The sequence below is a fragment of the Parasteatoda tepidariorum genome, chromosome 10 (assembly GCF_982258835.1).
Source record: "Parasteatoda tepidariorum strain Cologne lab strain chromosome 10, Ptep-v5.0, whole genome shotgun sequence".
Taxonomy (NCBI): domain Eukaryota; kingdom Metazoa; phylum Arthropoda; class Arachnida; order Araneae; family Theridiidae; genus Parasteatoda; species Parasteatoda tepidariorum.
The window spans coordinates 90,845,508-90,863,827 of NC_141764.1; the positions used below are offsets into that span (position 1 = coordinate 90,845,508).

At 29.5% G+C, this 18,320-nt stretch overlaps 1 protein-coding gene across 2 annotated transcripts in view; it reads right to left on the bottom strand.

Moving 5' to 3' along the window:
• Window positions 1–1,882: 1,882 nt before the first annotated feature.
• The window catches only part of LOC107450741 (homeobox protein SIX6-like), a 28,523-nt gene continuing 12,085 nt past the window's right edge, over window positions 1,883–18,320 (bottom strand). Inside the window, exon 2 of one of the 2 annotated variants that reach the window (XM_016066623.4) lies at window positions 1,883–2,749. In XM_016066623.4, coding sequence (XP_015922109.1) covers window positions 2,302–2,749 — 448 coding nt within the window. In that variant the 3' untranslated portion in view covers window positions 1,883–2,301. 2 annotated transcript variants of the gene reach the window in all.

The window sequence follows — 18,320 nt, forward strand, 5'->3', positions numbered from 1 at the left end:
ATCATCATCATCAGTTTTTAGAAAATAAGGAAAAATAACATCTCTTAATAGAAAAATAATAAATCATTACTGCTCATTTTTAATAACAAAAATAAGAAAATTAAATTATGTAGAGTACCACTAGTGATTAAAGTGATGAGCACAGTAGAAAAAAAAATTAAGTTATATTTTAACTGCATTTAAAAAAATCAATTTTAGAGTGCAACAAAGAGTTGATAATGTATTTTTGCATCAAATAACGTCTTAATATTTAGTTGAAAACTAACTTTCTATCTTTACAACCGATTACTACATGCACTGGGAAAAAAAGCGTAGTCAAAACTACCAATATATGGTAAAATTTACCGTCTTTCTGGCTCTATGGGCACACCAAAAAGCTCGGTCATTTTCACCGAAGCAATTTGGTAATGATTTTGGTAAAAGCAAAAATAAAATATGATTTTATTACCATACTGGTTGGTAGTAATTGCGGTAAAAATTAATAATTTTATCATTATATCTTAGACTATGATATAATGATAAAGATTTATTCCTGAAAAAACTATTTATTCCGCTTAATTTACTTTTCAGCTCTGTATTTATTACTAAATGTTTGGTAATAAGAACTATAATTTTTAATTTAAAAATATATTTCTTTCTACATTGCATGATGTTCTTGGGATGTAGGAATGAATATTTCTTGAAAAAAATGGATGAATATTTTCTGAACGGAAAAACTTTATTTTTATAAGTTTGAAAATAAAAGATTGCTTCAAATTTAAAACAAAAAAGGAAGAAAAAAATGAGCAGAGACTCAGAAAAGCTATTGTTTTATAACCTTCTTACAAACTATTTTTTGGCTTGCACTAAAATTTTTATGATGATATTTTAATTTTGTAGTCCATGTAGTGTAATTTTGCAGTCGAGAGTTTTTAATTTTGTTCGAGTTGATATTGGTGGGGCCTTCGAGCTCATTATAAGCGAGTTCAACTATAAAAATCACAAAATAATAATAATAATAATAATAATTTTCCGTAAACACTTTACAATTTTATTAAATTTTACTGGATTATTCACAGAAAACTTTCTCAAAAACTCCTCGAATAAGTTCCGTGAAATAAGATTTTCAAAAAAAATAAAATAAAATAAAAAATAAAAAAGGGAAAGCTATAGTTTAAAATATCTGACAGATATAAACTGCCATTATTTTCCTGCTACTTTATAAATTTAATGTTTAGAGTAATTACTCTTAAATCAAAAAATATAATTAGAAATAAAATTAACTATTGAAACATTGCTAAGATATATCGTTCATTGCATTCGTGTGCTTTTATATTGAAAAAAAATTAGTTACAAACGATGACTTTTCCAAATAATTAAAATAAGAGAGCAATCTTCTTCACTAAGAACTTAAAAGAAAATGCAACTCATTTTCTGAAATAATGACTAATTTATAATGCTTTTGAAAATATTTATGAAAAGGGTATTTCAATATTCGTAAAGCTTACTCTAAATTAGGACTTACTTAGTTGATACTGATAATGAATAAGTATAGCTAAGAAACATTGGTACTCTTTTAGAACAAGTGCATGGCTCAATGCTAAAAGGAAAAACTAAATACTTTATTTATGATAATAGTTCTATGTGAAATCTTCAGATCACTTGTTACAGATAAGAGTTCTCAATAAAAAGAAGAAGAAAAATACAAGCCAATAGAACGAGACATTAACATAGAATTTTTTTAAGGCTGTTGAATGTTGAAATAATACTAAAATTAATGTATTTTTTCAAAAATAACAAAGGTTGAAAGTGGATAAACTATATAAATTTAAAGGTAAGAAGTAGTATTTTTATAGTCATTTAAGAACTACAAAAACTGTTGAAGAATCAGATACGTTTATTGTATTTAAAAGTTTTCTTAGAGTTACATAAAACTTGCTGCTGATTGCCGTTAATGACGTAATCAATTTAGAAAGTAACTTTAAACAAAACAAACAACAAGATGTCTAATACTATATCTATTCAACAAATAGCTTTAATAAAACATAAGCACAAACATAAATTAGTTCTTTCTCACTTATTGCAACTGGGGTTTCATTTTTTAAAAGAACATGCAATGCTGAAGCACCAAGATTTAGAAAATCGAACAACTCTCCTCATCGTTTTGACTCTTCATAAGTGTCACGCAAAAGAAGAAAAAAACTTAATAAAACTCATAAATGTTACATCTATAATTACAAATTGCACATACGAATTTCATCAAAAAGCAAACTTTCACATCAACAAAATGTTAAGTTTGGCTCAAGTCCAACTGTATCATTCTCAAGCATGTGAAATACGTTCTCTATGAAGAATTGAGGCCAGAGGATCATGCCTGTGGTGGTGTTGGCTTAGATTCAGGCTTTGTCTTTGCTCAGGAGGATGTAAGCTGCCAGGCGTATGATGATGGTGCCTGGGTGAGGGCGTCCGGCTAGATTCTGAAGTCGTAGATACGGGTGCCGGACTCAGACAACGAGGCGATCCGGGAGAACTGGCCCCATCGAAAGATCCAAAACTACCGTTTGTATTTTCTCCATCGTCTGTCGTCTCACCAGGACCCCCTCTGTGGTGATCCGAAGATGAAGAGGATAGTCTATGGTGAAGAGGGCCCCCTCCGTTGTGGACCCCCTGTGATCCCACATGGTGGGTGCCATGGGACCCTCGCTGAGATGCCCCTCCTGAATTGTGGTGATGAGACAGCTGTTGCTGCTGCATTTGCTGTTGCAAAAGTCTGCTAAAAGAAAAATTATTTTAGAAATATTTTACTAATACGCAAAATTACAGTTAAAATGAAATGATTTTTGAAATGACATAATTTTTCACACTATGAATAATTGTTGCACACAGTAATTGTAGAAAAATTAATCGAAACCAGAACAAAATGGATAAAATAAAATTACTATATAAATATTATACCTTAAAAAATGCACCCAGTAAAAAAGCATGGTTAAAACTTAACAAAATATGGTAAAATTTACCATGTTTCTGACTCAATGGAAGCACCAAAAAGTTTGGAAATTTTTACCAAAATGCTTTAGTAAGTATTTTGGTCCGGTTACACTTTTATCCGGTTACACTTTTTAGCTTTTTTTTTTTTGCTAAATGTGTAATAATAAAGACTATAATTTTGAAAACTAGAATTTTCATTTAACCGTTACTATATGAATGAAAAAAGTGCGAAGTGAACGGTTTATATCCTGCAGATTTTGGTTTTTAATGCTGGAATTATATATATATATTTTACCAGAAATATCAGCAAAATACAGTACGGTATTTTGATCAGAATTTCTTTCTCTGTACAGGGTTCTTGAAAAGGACTCCAAGGTTTTATAATCTCTTTAAAATTAGTATGGAAATGCTTTTTGCGTAAAGAAATGCTTTTTGCATTGAAATCTACTGAAATAATATTTGAAAAAATAACAGATTTCATTCAACTGAAATATGAATTACTGTCACAATCTGAAACTAACTTAACTGATAGTTTTTAGACATAAACGAACAGTAGCAATCTTGATGTCTGTTGAGTCTGAATATAGGTATTAAAATGGATATAAACCTCCAAACTTTGCTTTAATTTTTGCACCAAAACTATGCTTATAAGTGTTAATTTGCTAATTTGCTGTTAGCAAATTTGCTAAGCACGTTAATTTGCTTTGCATGTAAATTTTTCAATTCTTGCATTATTTCTATGTCCCTAAATATTGGTATTACCAGCTAATTATTAAGTTTATTTTTTCGTTCTGCCTTTGCACAATGCATATGCTATCTATACCTTAAAAACCTACGATACTAGATACATGAGGTACCTTTATCATAAAAATAAAAATAATTAACTTTTACAAAACACACAAGTCAGTGTAAAACATAGTTGTTAGAAGATTCCGCAGAAACTCACTGCGAAGTATACGTACGAAAATATTTATAAATTTTATTTATTAATCCTAAACATTGGAAGTTAAACTATGTGATATAGAAAGCTCGTGCAAAATGACTTATAAACAAAGGTATTGCTTTTCGACATAAAACAACACTTTTATTCATTGTTATTTTTATTTAAAAATGCATGAAAGGTGCATTATAGCAAATGCATCAAAAGAACTCGATTTATCGAAACGCTACAATCTACATTCGTGATAGAAAACTCTAAACAAGAACGACTTCAATACAATACCCTCGCTGATAACCCTCTAATTTACAAACTATTTCTCATTGTGTTGGTCCGATTTTGTATTTACGTTACAAATACATAGAAAAGAATCCTAAACAAAAAATGAATAGACTATTTTTTTTTTACTTTCTCTATTGTATTGAAATTGATGATTTCAAATATCGAAAAGAATGTATAACTATCAAAAATAATGTTAATCAATGGTGTGTTTATTTGCTGTCTTTTCATTCCCCGTTTTCCATAGTTCACGATATGTTTTATTTTAATCGATAATCATATGAATAGAAATCAAATACTATTCATTTTAAGTAAAGATATAATAAATATAATTGGGTTGTAGTTACTGAGAACGTGATAGCAGCACAAGTGTTGCTCTTTGAAATACTCTTTTATGTACATAAACGTATAATTTATGCATTGTATTTATTTATCAAAGCGAAGTTTTCAGTTTGTCGAATTATAGCATAGTTTAAGTGTCCTAAACGTAGTATGTATACCTTATTCTTTTGTAAATTCGGATTCTGAATAGAAAAGAGAAAACGGTTAGCAATTTGACATAAAATTCGATGATCTTAGCATAAATCGGGTATAAAAAATTAGACAATGCAACTTACATCCAATTTTTTTTTCAATATGCGAAAGAATATATAACTATTAACTAATAATGCTGATCAATAGTGAGTTCATGCAGTGCTTTATTTTTATTCCGCTTTTTTTATAGTTCACAATATGCTTTATTTTAATCGATAAGCATATGAATTGAAATCAAATATTAATTTTAAGCGAAGATATAATAAATATAATTGGGTTGTAGTTATTGTGAACGTGATAACGAAACAAATTATTAATTATTGTGAGGCTTTTTTTATGCACAGAAACGTCCAATTTATGCATTGTACTTATTTGTACTGTCGAAGTTACTGTGGAATTGGCTTTGTACTGAAACAAAAAACCAGCTAACAATTTGACACAGAAATATGATTAGCAGCTTGGCATTAAAATATTATTCGACTTAATATTTTATTCAGGCTACAAAATTGGATGACTTCAGTATGCACTCTAAAAAATTTCAGATCAAATTACGGTATTAAGTACCGACACTTTACCGGCTAGTTCCTTTTACGTAAAATCCAATTTTACCATAATTTGTAATACCGTAATTTTTACAGCTAAATTTATTTAATCAGATTGATTCAGTGATTTTGTGGTAATTACTACTGAAAAAATTGACGGTATATCAAATTTTTTGTTCCGTAATATGTTCCGGTAAAAATGGATTTTACGGTAAAAAGTATCACTATCCTGAGTGCCGATACATTTTTAGAAAGATTTTTAAAAGAGCACGTGACTTAGAAAGAAGGACTTTATCCCGTTAAATATTATATTATATTGTATTTTTTCCACTATTTACTCAAACGTAAACAATCAATTTTACCTAGCAATCTTTTGAAAATAAGAAAATTATATATGAAATTATTTATAAATTTGAAAATTTTGCCGACTGACGCAAAATTAGCAGTTAAATTTTTTTTTTCTGTTTCATTTGCATTCTTTGTTGTTCTATCTCTAATAGTGTGCATTTTGACTCTTTTAACTCCGGTTGTAGTTATTTTAACTTTCAGCCCAACTAATGCTTTTAAAATGATTAAAGTTAGAATCACTAGTTGATAATAATGCACAATTTCTCCAATTTTTCGTATGGTAGAACTTTCATTCTTTCAATCATGACAAAGTAATTTCACTCTATTTTAATTGTAAAAAGATATATAGCGAAGAACCTTCAAAGCAGACAAATTTCAATTACAAAAACTAAGCAGTCAAATTTCAAAATTATTCCAACAAAAAACTTTAAAAAGAATTCATATTGATAAATTTAAGATCAAATCTTTTCTTAGGGTGAAATTGCACCGAAATAAATTGGAGAAAAATTAAAATATCGTTACACAAAATTAAACTTACAAAACATATAAATTTCTGTATGGTGTGTGCATTGATAAAAATGCAAAATTATGTACTTAATGTGTGGCTGTTAATTCTCAAGAAAATTAAATAGTTCACACAAGATTTTTTAAATAAAAAAAGAGTATGCTAAGACTATCTAGAGATTTAAACTAAGACTATCTTCCGAAAGTAAGATCACAATCATATAAATTCTTAACATTACAACTCAAAGTTTAACTAATAAATGCAGAACATCAAATATTGACTTGTGTAAAAATCATTACAAGCATAAAGTTAAACATTATGTTAAGCATTTAAGTCTCCATACGAGGAAAAAATTCTGGTGAAAATACCGTACTGTATGGCAATGACATTCCTAATAATAATAATAGTAATAAACATTAATTCTGGTAATAAAAGTCAAAATGTACGATATTTAAACCATACACGTGATGATTTTTCCGTTCATATGATAGCGGTTAACTGAAAATTCTGGTTTTCAAAATTATAATTCTTATTACCATACATTTTGCAAGAAATAAACAAAACTGAAAAATAAATTTATCAGGAAAAGAAAAGGTTTTTATGCCACGCTCTAAGGTATCAGGGAAAAATTACCAAATTTTTGTACATTATCCAAATTTAATCACGCGGGGGTGCCATCCCCTCTGCAGAGGATCAAAATTGTGATGGTATGTCTTCGGATCATCCTCAGGGATGTTTCCCTGACCGTCGCCAATAGCCCATTGTGCAGCTCTAGTGCGACGTAAATTAAATACAACAGCAACAAATTTCATCACATATTATAAAACTGTATTTTATTGTTAATTTTACCAAAATCTTTACCAAAACGCATCGTTAAAAATTAGTAATAGTTTTTAACGAACATTCTAGTAGTTTTAATCATACTTTTTTTCTCTCAGTACAGGAATTTTCCCGTTTCATTAAAATTATTTTTATAGAAAATTAAGTAATCAAACTTAAGAACATACAAATGTGATAAAAAGTAGTAACCACACAGTCCAGTTTTCGAAAATTCTGCCAAAAAATTGCCAAATTTAAGGCCAAAATACTTTTTGAAAATAAGATTACGATGCAAATTTTAAAAGTGAAAACATTAAAGCTACAAATTTCGCAGATAAACGAAACGAAACAACTTTTAACCAGTGTGGAGCCTGAATATTGATCGAATCATAAAATTAACTCTTTATGTTAAATTCTATAGAATGGAATTTCTTCATTCTTGAGTTTCCCTTCTCAGAAATAACTCCAATTAAAACTTGTTCAGTCAAGCTTAAAATTTCTGTGAGATGAACAACTCCGTAATCAGTCACTGACAAAATTTCTCAAACAAGAAAAATTATGAAACTCTATCCGAAGAAGCTATCGATTGCATAACGAGCCAAAACGACGAGGTATCGCCTACACGAGCTCCATTATCGTTAACATATCACCACACATTGGCGTCACGTAGATATTTGATGGAAGTTTCAAACTCACAAACCTAATTTCTGTAACCAATACGTGATTGAAAGCGATGATCGCACCACCCCAATCTTTCCAAAATTCCGCTTTCGCATGTTAAATAGGAAGGAATGAGGATATTGGTGGGGTGTGAGGAATAGTAGCGTTACGAACGCACAATTATCGTTTGCAGTTATGATCTAGGAAAACTACGGATTGCGGTAATTTAAATTGAAGTTTTCCTCCAAAGTTGCCAGGCAGTGCCAGGAATATGAATTTTGGTTATGATTCGCTTTCTGCCCCCAGGGTTGGAGAAAGGAGGGTGTTTCTGAAGCGAGAATTGATTTCAGAATAGAATTATCTTTAATTTAACTTATGGGAAGATACCGATGTATAATTACATTGTTCTGAGATAGAAATTACGTTTGCGTAGATTTTTCTAAAATTATTTTCTGAAGTTTTAAACGAAAAATTGGAAAATTTTCTGTTGAGAAAATGAATTTATTTCGAGTTTTAAACAAAGAAGTATTTAATGACAAAAAAGCTAATCATGTTCAGTATTTTCGTGAAAAGAAGTATTTAAGTGTAAGGATATTGATTTATACTTGTGACCGAAATTCTAATCTTTTTCGAAGTTGCAATATGCAGAGTGTTCAGTAATGATTGCCCTTAACATGTATTTTTAGAATCTTTGTCAAAAAAGGAAGAAGAAAAATTGTATGCGCTTCGAACTAATATTTAAAGGTGGATGATACAACAACGTTATCAAAATCTATCGAATAACAGATTCGGAAATCGGAATGAAAAAATATCAAGATTACATGAAGGAAAAAGTTTTGGCGAAATTACAGTACTGCTTAGTAATGACATATCTGGTAAAAAACAATAAAAAAACATAATTCTGGTAACAAAAAACAAAATATGCGGTATTTAAACCATTCATTTGGTGATTTTTCCTCTCATGTATAGTAACGATTAACCAAAAATAATGGTTTTCAAACTTATAGTTATTATGACCATACATTCAGCAAAAAAATACGAAATTGAAAAGTAAATTGAACTGAATAAATAACTTTTATGCCATGCTCCAAAGTATCATCATAAAATTATCAAGTTTTAACACGTGTATCAAATTTTATCACGTACTATAAAACCATATTTTCTGCAAATTTTGCCAAAATCATTACCCAGGCACTTCGGTAAAATTTACCGTGATTTTTGGTGTCTTTATCGACAGAAACACAATAAGTTTTGTTACATTCTGGTAGTTTTGACCATACTTTATTTCTCAGTGCAGAGTTTAGAGGTAATTATACGAAAACACTGAATCATTGACTAAACGGGAAAGCAGAACGATTTGAATTGATGAGTGATTCTACGAAATTCAGAAATTCGAATTCAGAATACGAATTCTTGTTTTAAAGTTAGTCATACAGTTATCCTAGCTAATGATATACCAGATTTTGATATCAATATTTCTTAAATGCTGAATTATTAATTGGTGACACCCCACGAATGTTCGTACTTTTTTTATTTATTTTTTAACAATACTTTTTAAAATATGTATAAAGGATAGTCTATTGGGAATATTCTGTGTATGCAGTCGTTAAGTTATGTTGGAAAAAATTGAAGTAAACAATACTTTAAATATGAGTCTTAAACTTATTTGATAACTGAAACTTTAAGGAAAAAAAATTCACATTTTAATTGATTTATTACTTTTTTTCATTCGATGAAACATGCTAACATTTCCATCAATATTTTTCAGGAATAAATGTCGAAATAAAACCATATTTTAAATGTTAATATGGCGCTAACATTCAGTCTTTTACTAATGTATTAGAGACATGTAGGCATATCCGATACATTTTTTAAGAATAAATTTTTGAACGAAAGTCTTATGGTGTTCGTAGAAAGATCTTATAATTTGTGTTTTTAAATTTCGCATATTATATAATGTAATAATAAATTGCTGGGTTTTTGTTCTTTATCATTATAAGAGCAAGGAAAATAAGAAAAAAGCTTTTCGCTTTACTGTAACTTATTAGCATGGAATTAAATACATTGTTTTAATACGTTATATTAAAAAAATATTTTAATATATTTTTCGAAAACACCGTGGTGATAATCATATAACCATATTAAATATTCATGCAACCATATTAAATATAACCATATTAAATATATCAATAGGAAAAAATAAAAATACAGCCACAGTCTTAGCATAACTCAATAAATAAAAAGATATTTATCAAAAAAGCTATAAGTGGTTAACTATTTAAACTGTAAAAGTACTATACTATACTATAGTAATCAGATATGAATATTAAGAAATACACAATTAATTATATAATGCAACTAATAAAAATAATTTATAAATTTAATTGTGAAGTCATCTGTATCCAATTTTAAATATACGCTAAAATAATCATTCTTTTTAGAACTATTTTAAAACATCTGTATTAATTAAAATAAGTTATGGTTATTATATATATTTAAACCACTTTCAATATACCTTCAGCAAAAAATATTTAAACATTTAAAATAACTTTAAAATAAAATATTTTACAGTTAACATTATGCTTAACAACAGGTAACTTAACCATAGACAATAAATAAAAGGAATCTAAAGCTAATCAATCACTTAATCAATTAGCACAAAACAATAAAGTTCTCATGTTTAATAAAACAATCAGTATTTCCTCAAATATGATGACAAAACACTTAGGTTTAGATAAACTCTCAACACAACAAGCATTGTAGCTCTCATTTAAAGTGACTAAAAGATCTGTTCCTACAATCAATGGGGTCGACAATTCATAAAAAGTATGAAAAATAACACCAAAGTGTTCACATGGAAGCGAAATCAATGGGCTATTGATTCAGCTGGTACATACAGAGAAAATCTGCCCTTTCCGACCCCATATTTCTCCCATATGAAGGGGGGAGGTGGGCATGGAAATCAATAATCGTAGGGGAAACCGGACAACTGTTTAATAGTAATTACAGCACAGTTTGAGTGTAAAGTAGGGACCAAACAATGGATACAAGAAACTCTGCCAATATGAATCGATGAAATGAAGGCCTGCCCACCACTTCTGCATTTCAAAAACACGCCCTCCCCTCCTCCTGTTCCTCTCACGGCGTGCGCCCTTTTATACCAGTTTAGTCCAATATCTGGAACTGAGAAAAATAAGACTAGTACGGGACATTTTACAGGATAGGCGAAGTTTCTGAAATAAATGATGGGGTTTAGGCCATAAGAGGGGAAAAGTGTAGATAACCGTTTGAGCTCAGGATCGCGAAAGTGTTTTCGAAATAGTTTATCGATGCATTGCAATTTAATCTCTCTCGTTAATAAATTTTTATGTAGCTCAGAAGGATGTATTTGTGCTTGGAAATAAGTTGTAAAGTTTTCCTTTATTACAGTAAGTAAGAATGCATTTACGTATGTAGCAAAGAATATCAACGTGGTTATAGCCAAAACAGGGAAACTAATTCCTTCCTGAAAATCTGATTACATTGTGCTTTTAAACTTTTCATAATTACTGTTTGTATTTTCGTATTTCATTAATTTTTTCACATATTTTTTTTCAACAAAGGATTGGACGTATGGTAACATTTTCGAAATCTTTCTCGTAATTTTAATTGCTGCCCAATATTCGGAACTTAGAAAAATAAGACCAATACGGGATATTCACAAGATTTGCGAAGTTTCTGGAGTAAATGATGGGGTTTAAGCCATAAGAGGGGAAAATGTAGATAACCGTTTGAGCTTAGGATCATGAAAGTGTTTTTGAAATAGTTTGTCGATGCATTGTAATTTAATGTCTCTCGCTCTCGCTAATAAATTTTTACCTTGGTTAGAAAGATGTATTTGTGCTTGGAAATAAGTTGTAAAGTTTTCCTTTATTACAGTAAGTAAGAATGCATTTACGTATGTAGCAAAGAATATCAACGTGGTTGTAGCCAAAAGGTAAAACCAGGGAAACTATTCCTTCCAGAAAATCTGATTACATTGTGCTTTTGAAGTTAGTTCATTATTACTGTTTGTATTTTCGTTTTATTTCATTAATTTCTTTCACATATTTTTTTTCCAACAAAGGGTTAGACAAATGGCAACACTTTCGATGTCTCTCTCATATTTTTAATTGCTGCTCAATATCCGGAACTAAGAAAAATTAGACCAATACGGGATATTCCCAAGATATGCGAAGTTTCTGGAATAAATGATGGGGTTTAAGCCATAAGAGGGGAAAATGTAGATAACAGCTTGAGCTCAGGGTCGCGAAAGTGTTTTCGAAATAGTTTGCAGATAAATTGCAATTTAATCTCCCTCGTTAATAAATTTTTATACAGCTTAGAAAGATGTATTTGTACTTGGAAATAAGTTTTTATATTTTCCATACTTTATTTGAGTAATTGAGGATACATTTATGTATGTAGCAATCAACGCGGTTGTAGTCAAAAGGTAAAACCAGGGAAATTATTCCTTTCAGAAACTCTTCTAACACTGTGTTTTAAAAGTTTATTTATTATTGCTGTTGCATTTTTGTTTTGTTACATTGATTTTCGGCATATATTTTTTTTTAACAAAAGACTATACATATGGTAATACTTTTGGAATCTTTATCTTATTTTTATTTGCTATTCAATATCCGGAACTAAAAAGAATTAGACCAATACCGAACATTCACAGGATATGCGAAGTTTCTGGAATAAAAGATGGGGTTTAAGTCGTAAGAGGGAAAAGTGTAAGATAACAGCTAGGGATCGCGAAAGTGTTTTCGAAATAGTTTGTCGCATTGTAATTTAATCTCTCTTGCTAATAAATTTTTATGTAGGTTAGAAAGACGTATTTATACTAAGAAATAGGCAGTAAAATTTTCTATACTTTGTTTCAGTAATTGAGGGTACATTTGTGTATGTGACAATGATTATCCACGCTGTTGTTGTTAAAAGGGAAACTATTCCTTCTAGAAATTCTTCTAAGACTGTGTTTCAAAAATTCACTGATTATCCCTTTTCAATTTTTATTTTTTGTATTTCTGCTTTCTGTATTTTTGTTTTGTTACATTGAATTCCTTCATATATTTTTTTAAACAAGGGACTATACATATAATACTTTCGGAATCTTTTTCTTACTTTTGCTTGTTATTCAATATCTGGAACTAAAAAAAAATAGGACATTTATAGGATATGCGATGTTTCTGGAATAAATTATTGGGTTTAGCTCATGAAAAAAAAAAGTGACGATAACAGTTTCAGCTGAGGATCGCGAAAGTATTTTCGAATTAGTTAGACGATGTGTGGCAATTTTATCTCTTTCGTTAAGCAGTTGTATGTAACAGTGGGTATTAACGAGGTTGTAGCTAAAATTTAATACCAGGAAAACTAATCCTCTCAGAAAATCTCCTAACTCTGTGATATTATATCACTATTTGCATTTTTGTGTTGTAATATTTGTCTTGTTCTCATACTTTTGATGCAAAAAATTATACATACGGTAACACTTTTGAAATCTTTTTTTCCAACTCTTTGTTTAATGTCTGGATTTAAGAAAAATAAGATTCGTTCGAGACATTTACAAGTTATGCAAGGTTTCTGGAATAAATGTTGGGGGCTTCGCCATAAGAGAGAAAAGTGTATATACGACGTTATTTAACATTACCGCGAGTTTGAGTAACTTATTTTTACTCTTTCGATTCTTATGTTGTCAACCCAATGTGTCAAATAAAAATTTTGAGAGTATGCCTATTTTTCTGTATTTTGACTTTCTCTGACTCATCCTATTATTAATGATAATAATAATAATAAGACTTTCTAAAAAAAAGCTTTGGGACAGTCGTGTTTTCAAATTATTATACACAATAAATTAACTAATAATTATTGTACAATTATTATACTTATTAATTACAAATATGAATATGATATAAAAATTTATGCAAAATATTATATATTGTTTTCAAAGGTATTTTTCACTTGAAAAATAAATAAATAGTAAACAAATAACTGTAATTAATTAAAAATGACGAAAACTGAATTTTTAGTTAGTTTAATTTGGAAGTTATTGGGCAGAATTTTTAAATTACGAAAAAAATACACTGTTATAATTTATTAACGAATTAAAAAAGCAAGCATGTAAATTTTATTTTTACAAGCAATCACTTAAATTCATACGAACTCAGACAAAACGTAAAATTAACGTAACAGAATTCAAATTGAAATGACATTATAGTTGTAAATTGCAAATAAATCACCAGCGAAATATATCAAGAGTTTATCTATTCCAATACTATCTTTATCTCCACAAATACAATTCCACGAATTAGCGTAAATCATCTAGAAGATTAACGTCATTCCAAAAAAGCGAATCATATCTCCATACGTTTTAATCAAACTAGCAAACAATGACCTATTTTAACTTTTAGATGTTTCTCTGTTACTTCAGGAGCAGAGTCTCATTAAAAGCAAACGAAACACTTTTAGTAGTTTTTAATTAATATCATATTTGCTCTAATGGCCTAAATGTAATTCACTTGTAGGGCATTAAACGCCTAGCCTCAATCGCTTATCAAGTATAAAAAAAAAACGTTTATTCTAAAAATTAATTTTAAAGAAATTATTGCCTTTTTTCATTAATTTTTAGACATAAAGCACAGCATTAAAACATTATTCATATACAAAATTCAAAATGCACTTGAATTTTTGAAAAAATTAAATTCAAATTTACCAAAGATTTTATTTGTTTCGAGCTCAGAATTGACTAAAGCAATCTTAGTTATTATTTACCATATGTTTATATTATTGCAATATTGGATGGCAGCTAATATATAGTCTCATTGCCATAATTTCAATTGAGGATAGGGTGGATAATTTAAATTTCTCTCCATAACATATAGGTAAATTTTGCAACAATTTTATAACAATTACGCATACTGAGTTGTTTCTATTAATTTGAGCTATAACTTTCTGATAAATATTCTGCGCAGTGAGCTTTCTAGGTTGTAGATTAAATTTACCGAATATGAGACACTCTTATTTTATTTTATAACCGTAGTTGACTCATTTCGCATGCATGAATAAATGTCTCCTAGAAGAAAAACTCATATTTTTGGAGACATATACTTTGGATATTCATTCCTGCGATGGAGACATCAAATGGAGACAGTCATTCGTGCTTTTTCATTAACATACTTCTGAATTCTATGCTGTTTTTTTGTTCGTTTTTTTTTTTTTTTTTTTTTTCAAAAAAGTAATAGATTGGTTTATTAAAGTGTAAGAAAAAAGTTAATAGATTGGATTGTTTAAGTGTAAAAAAAATCGTATTTTCACGAAGGACGTACAAAAACTGATCTAAAAAACCCGCTGTATTTGCCCTAGACCGAACTAAATAGATCTCTAAATACCAACTATAGAAGGGGTGATTATTAAGTTAAAATCCAATTGTGATTCCTTCCCCATCTCGTCCCCGATGACTAGTTCGATGTTTGATGAGTTACTGCCGTAGCTTTTTCCTCTTCGTTTTTTTCTTTTTTCCCAAGAAACTCTTGTTAGAAAAAAGAACATAATTTCCATCTAGTTCCCCATTAATTATTTACAAAAGAAAAAAAAGTGCATTTTAACATAGTGATTTTTTTTTCATAAAATAATATTTTAACGATCAAAATGTCCGATTTTTTTCGGATTATTATAGTTTTATCCTTGATTTTTGTAGTTAAAGCAAAACACAGATATTCTTGTTGCACAGATTTCAATTAAAAAGAAATACTTTTTGTTATAATTTTTTTAAGCTTTAACTTTTATTCAATTATTCTTTTAACTTTAAAGACTTTTTTTCCAATCAAAATTTCTTAAATTTCAGCTGAATCACTTCGAAATTTTAATTTACTTTTCTTTTTCTCATTGATACTAAAAATATGCTGTAACTACGGCTTTAACAGTATTTGTTGCTATTTTTTAATGTTAGAACCTCTTTTAATTTCTCTTACGAACAACCTCTCATTGGTCAATTGAAATGGTTATCTATAGTTAAAAATTGGACATGACCATTTTATATAAAAGGTGTGCTCTTGCGAGTGAGGTATACATATAGTATAATTTCAACAAATTCATTCATTCATTTCGATTCATAATATAATTTATTCGTGTCGAGTAATAATTGTATTAATTCTTTTCCATTCATAGTTTCATGGAGAGGAAACCACAAAAACCTCTCACTGTTAGCCTGACAGCAAGGGGACTCTGACCCATGATCCTTCTAGCACGGAGGATATTTTACGTCAACACTGTGATCCGTACAAGCAGGTTGCGGAATTCGAATCGACCAGCCATCGCTAGGATTCGAACCCAAGCCACCTCATTGGAAAGCGAGTGCTCTGTCCCTTGACCCACCATGACTCCCGGTAGTCATTTCGAAACTTTTATAAGATATTTCTGCAATGCACTATTTTCATACTCCAGTGTCAAAAGATTTACATCTTGATTTAAAAGAAGGAAAAAACCGCTTAAACATAAGTAATAATTTAAAAAACTATTTACTCATACATGTATATTATATCTATAATATAATCTATATAAAATATACATATATAATTCATTAAATAAAATATAAAAACGAATGAAAGGAATAAATATAAAAATATGAATCTATAAACGAATGAATTAGATATACAAGTTTCTTAGTCATCAGTAGAACTGGTTTGTGCAGGATATAAACATAAAAGAAAGTTTATACGATATATGAAAAATAAATGAATGAACACGATATATGAAGAATAAATTCACTAGATATATGAGAAATAAACGAATGAACATGACGTATAAACAGTATAAGAATGTCCTTCATTAAACAATCAACCCCACTGGTCTTTTTAAGGGACAAATTTTGTTCGAGAAAATGTAAAAAGTTTGCCTGACTGTTGAATCACAACTTACCACCCTCCTCACTAATTTCTTCGAGAGCGAACTATTCTTTTCGAACCGAAAAGAAAACAACTTTTGATCATTTTGTTAAGCTCCTAAGCACAATTGGACGAGAAGGAAGCTACTATCTATGCGTGAATGATTAGTATTCTAATAGTCCAGTGTCACCAATATAGAAATTATAGTCATTGGAAACTTTTCACGTGTTGATGGAATGGATAAAATTGCGTTGTGAGCACTGGGATTCGAACCCTCGGTCATGAGATTGACAGATTAACCCTCTCGGCTATAATATATACTAGTTGTAAGGAACTAAGTGTCAATAAAATGAGCCTAGTTTGCACGGATAGAATTCTGGTTTTTAACCGTATTATATATAAAACAGTCAATAGACGATTTCTCTCGAAGTTAACAGTAACACTTTTTTTTAATAGTTATTTGACTGTTTTGTTAGAATATATTAAAATAACAATAAAATAAATTGTCAATTAGCCAATTTTTCCTAACAGTGTATAGTGTATAAATTATTGCAACCCAATACAAATTATCAACTTGCATAAGCGTTTAATAGTTTGTGCCACTTATTACGTTTTCTTATTCAACAAAAGTAATGATTCCATGAAGTAATGAAAGTCAAGAACGATTTGAACTAGCTCTGGACATTTCCGCCTTCTCCGGAGAATAAATTAAACGTTAGCTGAAAGCCATTCTTTTTTTTAAAAGGAAACTATCACCTCTCCTATGAGTTATTTATCAATTAAGCTCAACGACTAGCGAAACCTGCAGCAATAAATCTAATAAATCATCTCCTAATCAGTAAGGAGTCCCTTCATCAAACAATCAACCCATTGGTCTTTTTAAGTGACAAATTTTGTTCGAGAAAATGAAAGAAGTTGCCTGACTGTTCCATCGTAAATAACCACCTACCCCATTAATTTCTTCGAGAAGGAACTATTCTTTTCGAACCTAAAAGAAAACAACGTTTTAGCGTTTTCTCAAGCACCTAAGCACAATTGGAAGAGAAGGAAACACTAACATACAAACCGTAGCGAATTTGTTGCCGGCAAATTAATTTATCATCGCTCTGACAATGATAGATCTAACTTAGTTTAGGATCCCCCATGTATTGTGTGCTTCGTGGCCTTAGGCCATAGGCTACAGCCTTGATAAAAGATACCGGTATTTGTGATGACAAGCTAAGGTGTGTTCGATAGAAAGAACAAAAAGTAATCATCTGTGAGGATTCTTACTTTGTCCTTTGATTTTTCCGATCCATCTGAAGATGATATAATAGAGATGAGAAAAATTGACATAAGTTAATTACTAGCAGCAATCAAGGTGCTGTTAATAGGGTAGGTTGATGTTAAAGTATCTTGCTATTTATGAATTGTCATTGAAAAATCTTTTTTTCTTAACGAAAGCGACGTCAATAGCGCAGTACGATAAGAGAAGCAAATTGTGTAAATTTAACTTGTTATTAGTATATATACACAATATAAAAATCTTTTGCTAGCTGCGATCTGAACTTGGCTCCCTAAATGTTTCGGAAAATAATATTTTTTTAAAAATTATAATTGATTTTAGAATTCAAATCTGTTTTTTCATCCATCTGAGATGATAAAATTGAAATTTAACTTGTTATTAGTATATATACATAATATAAAAATATTTTGCTAGCTGCTATCTGAACTTGGGTCACCAGATCTTTCGGAAATAATATTTATTTAAATTAGAATTGATTTTAAAATTCAAATCTTTTTTTTTATCCATCTGAGATGATAAAATAATAGAAGAGAAAAGAAGA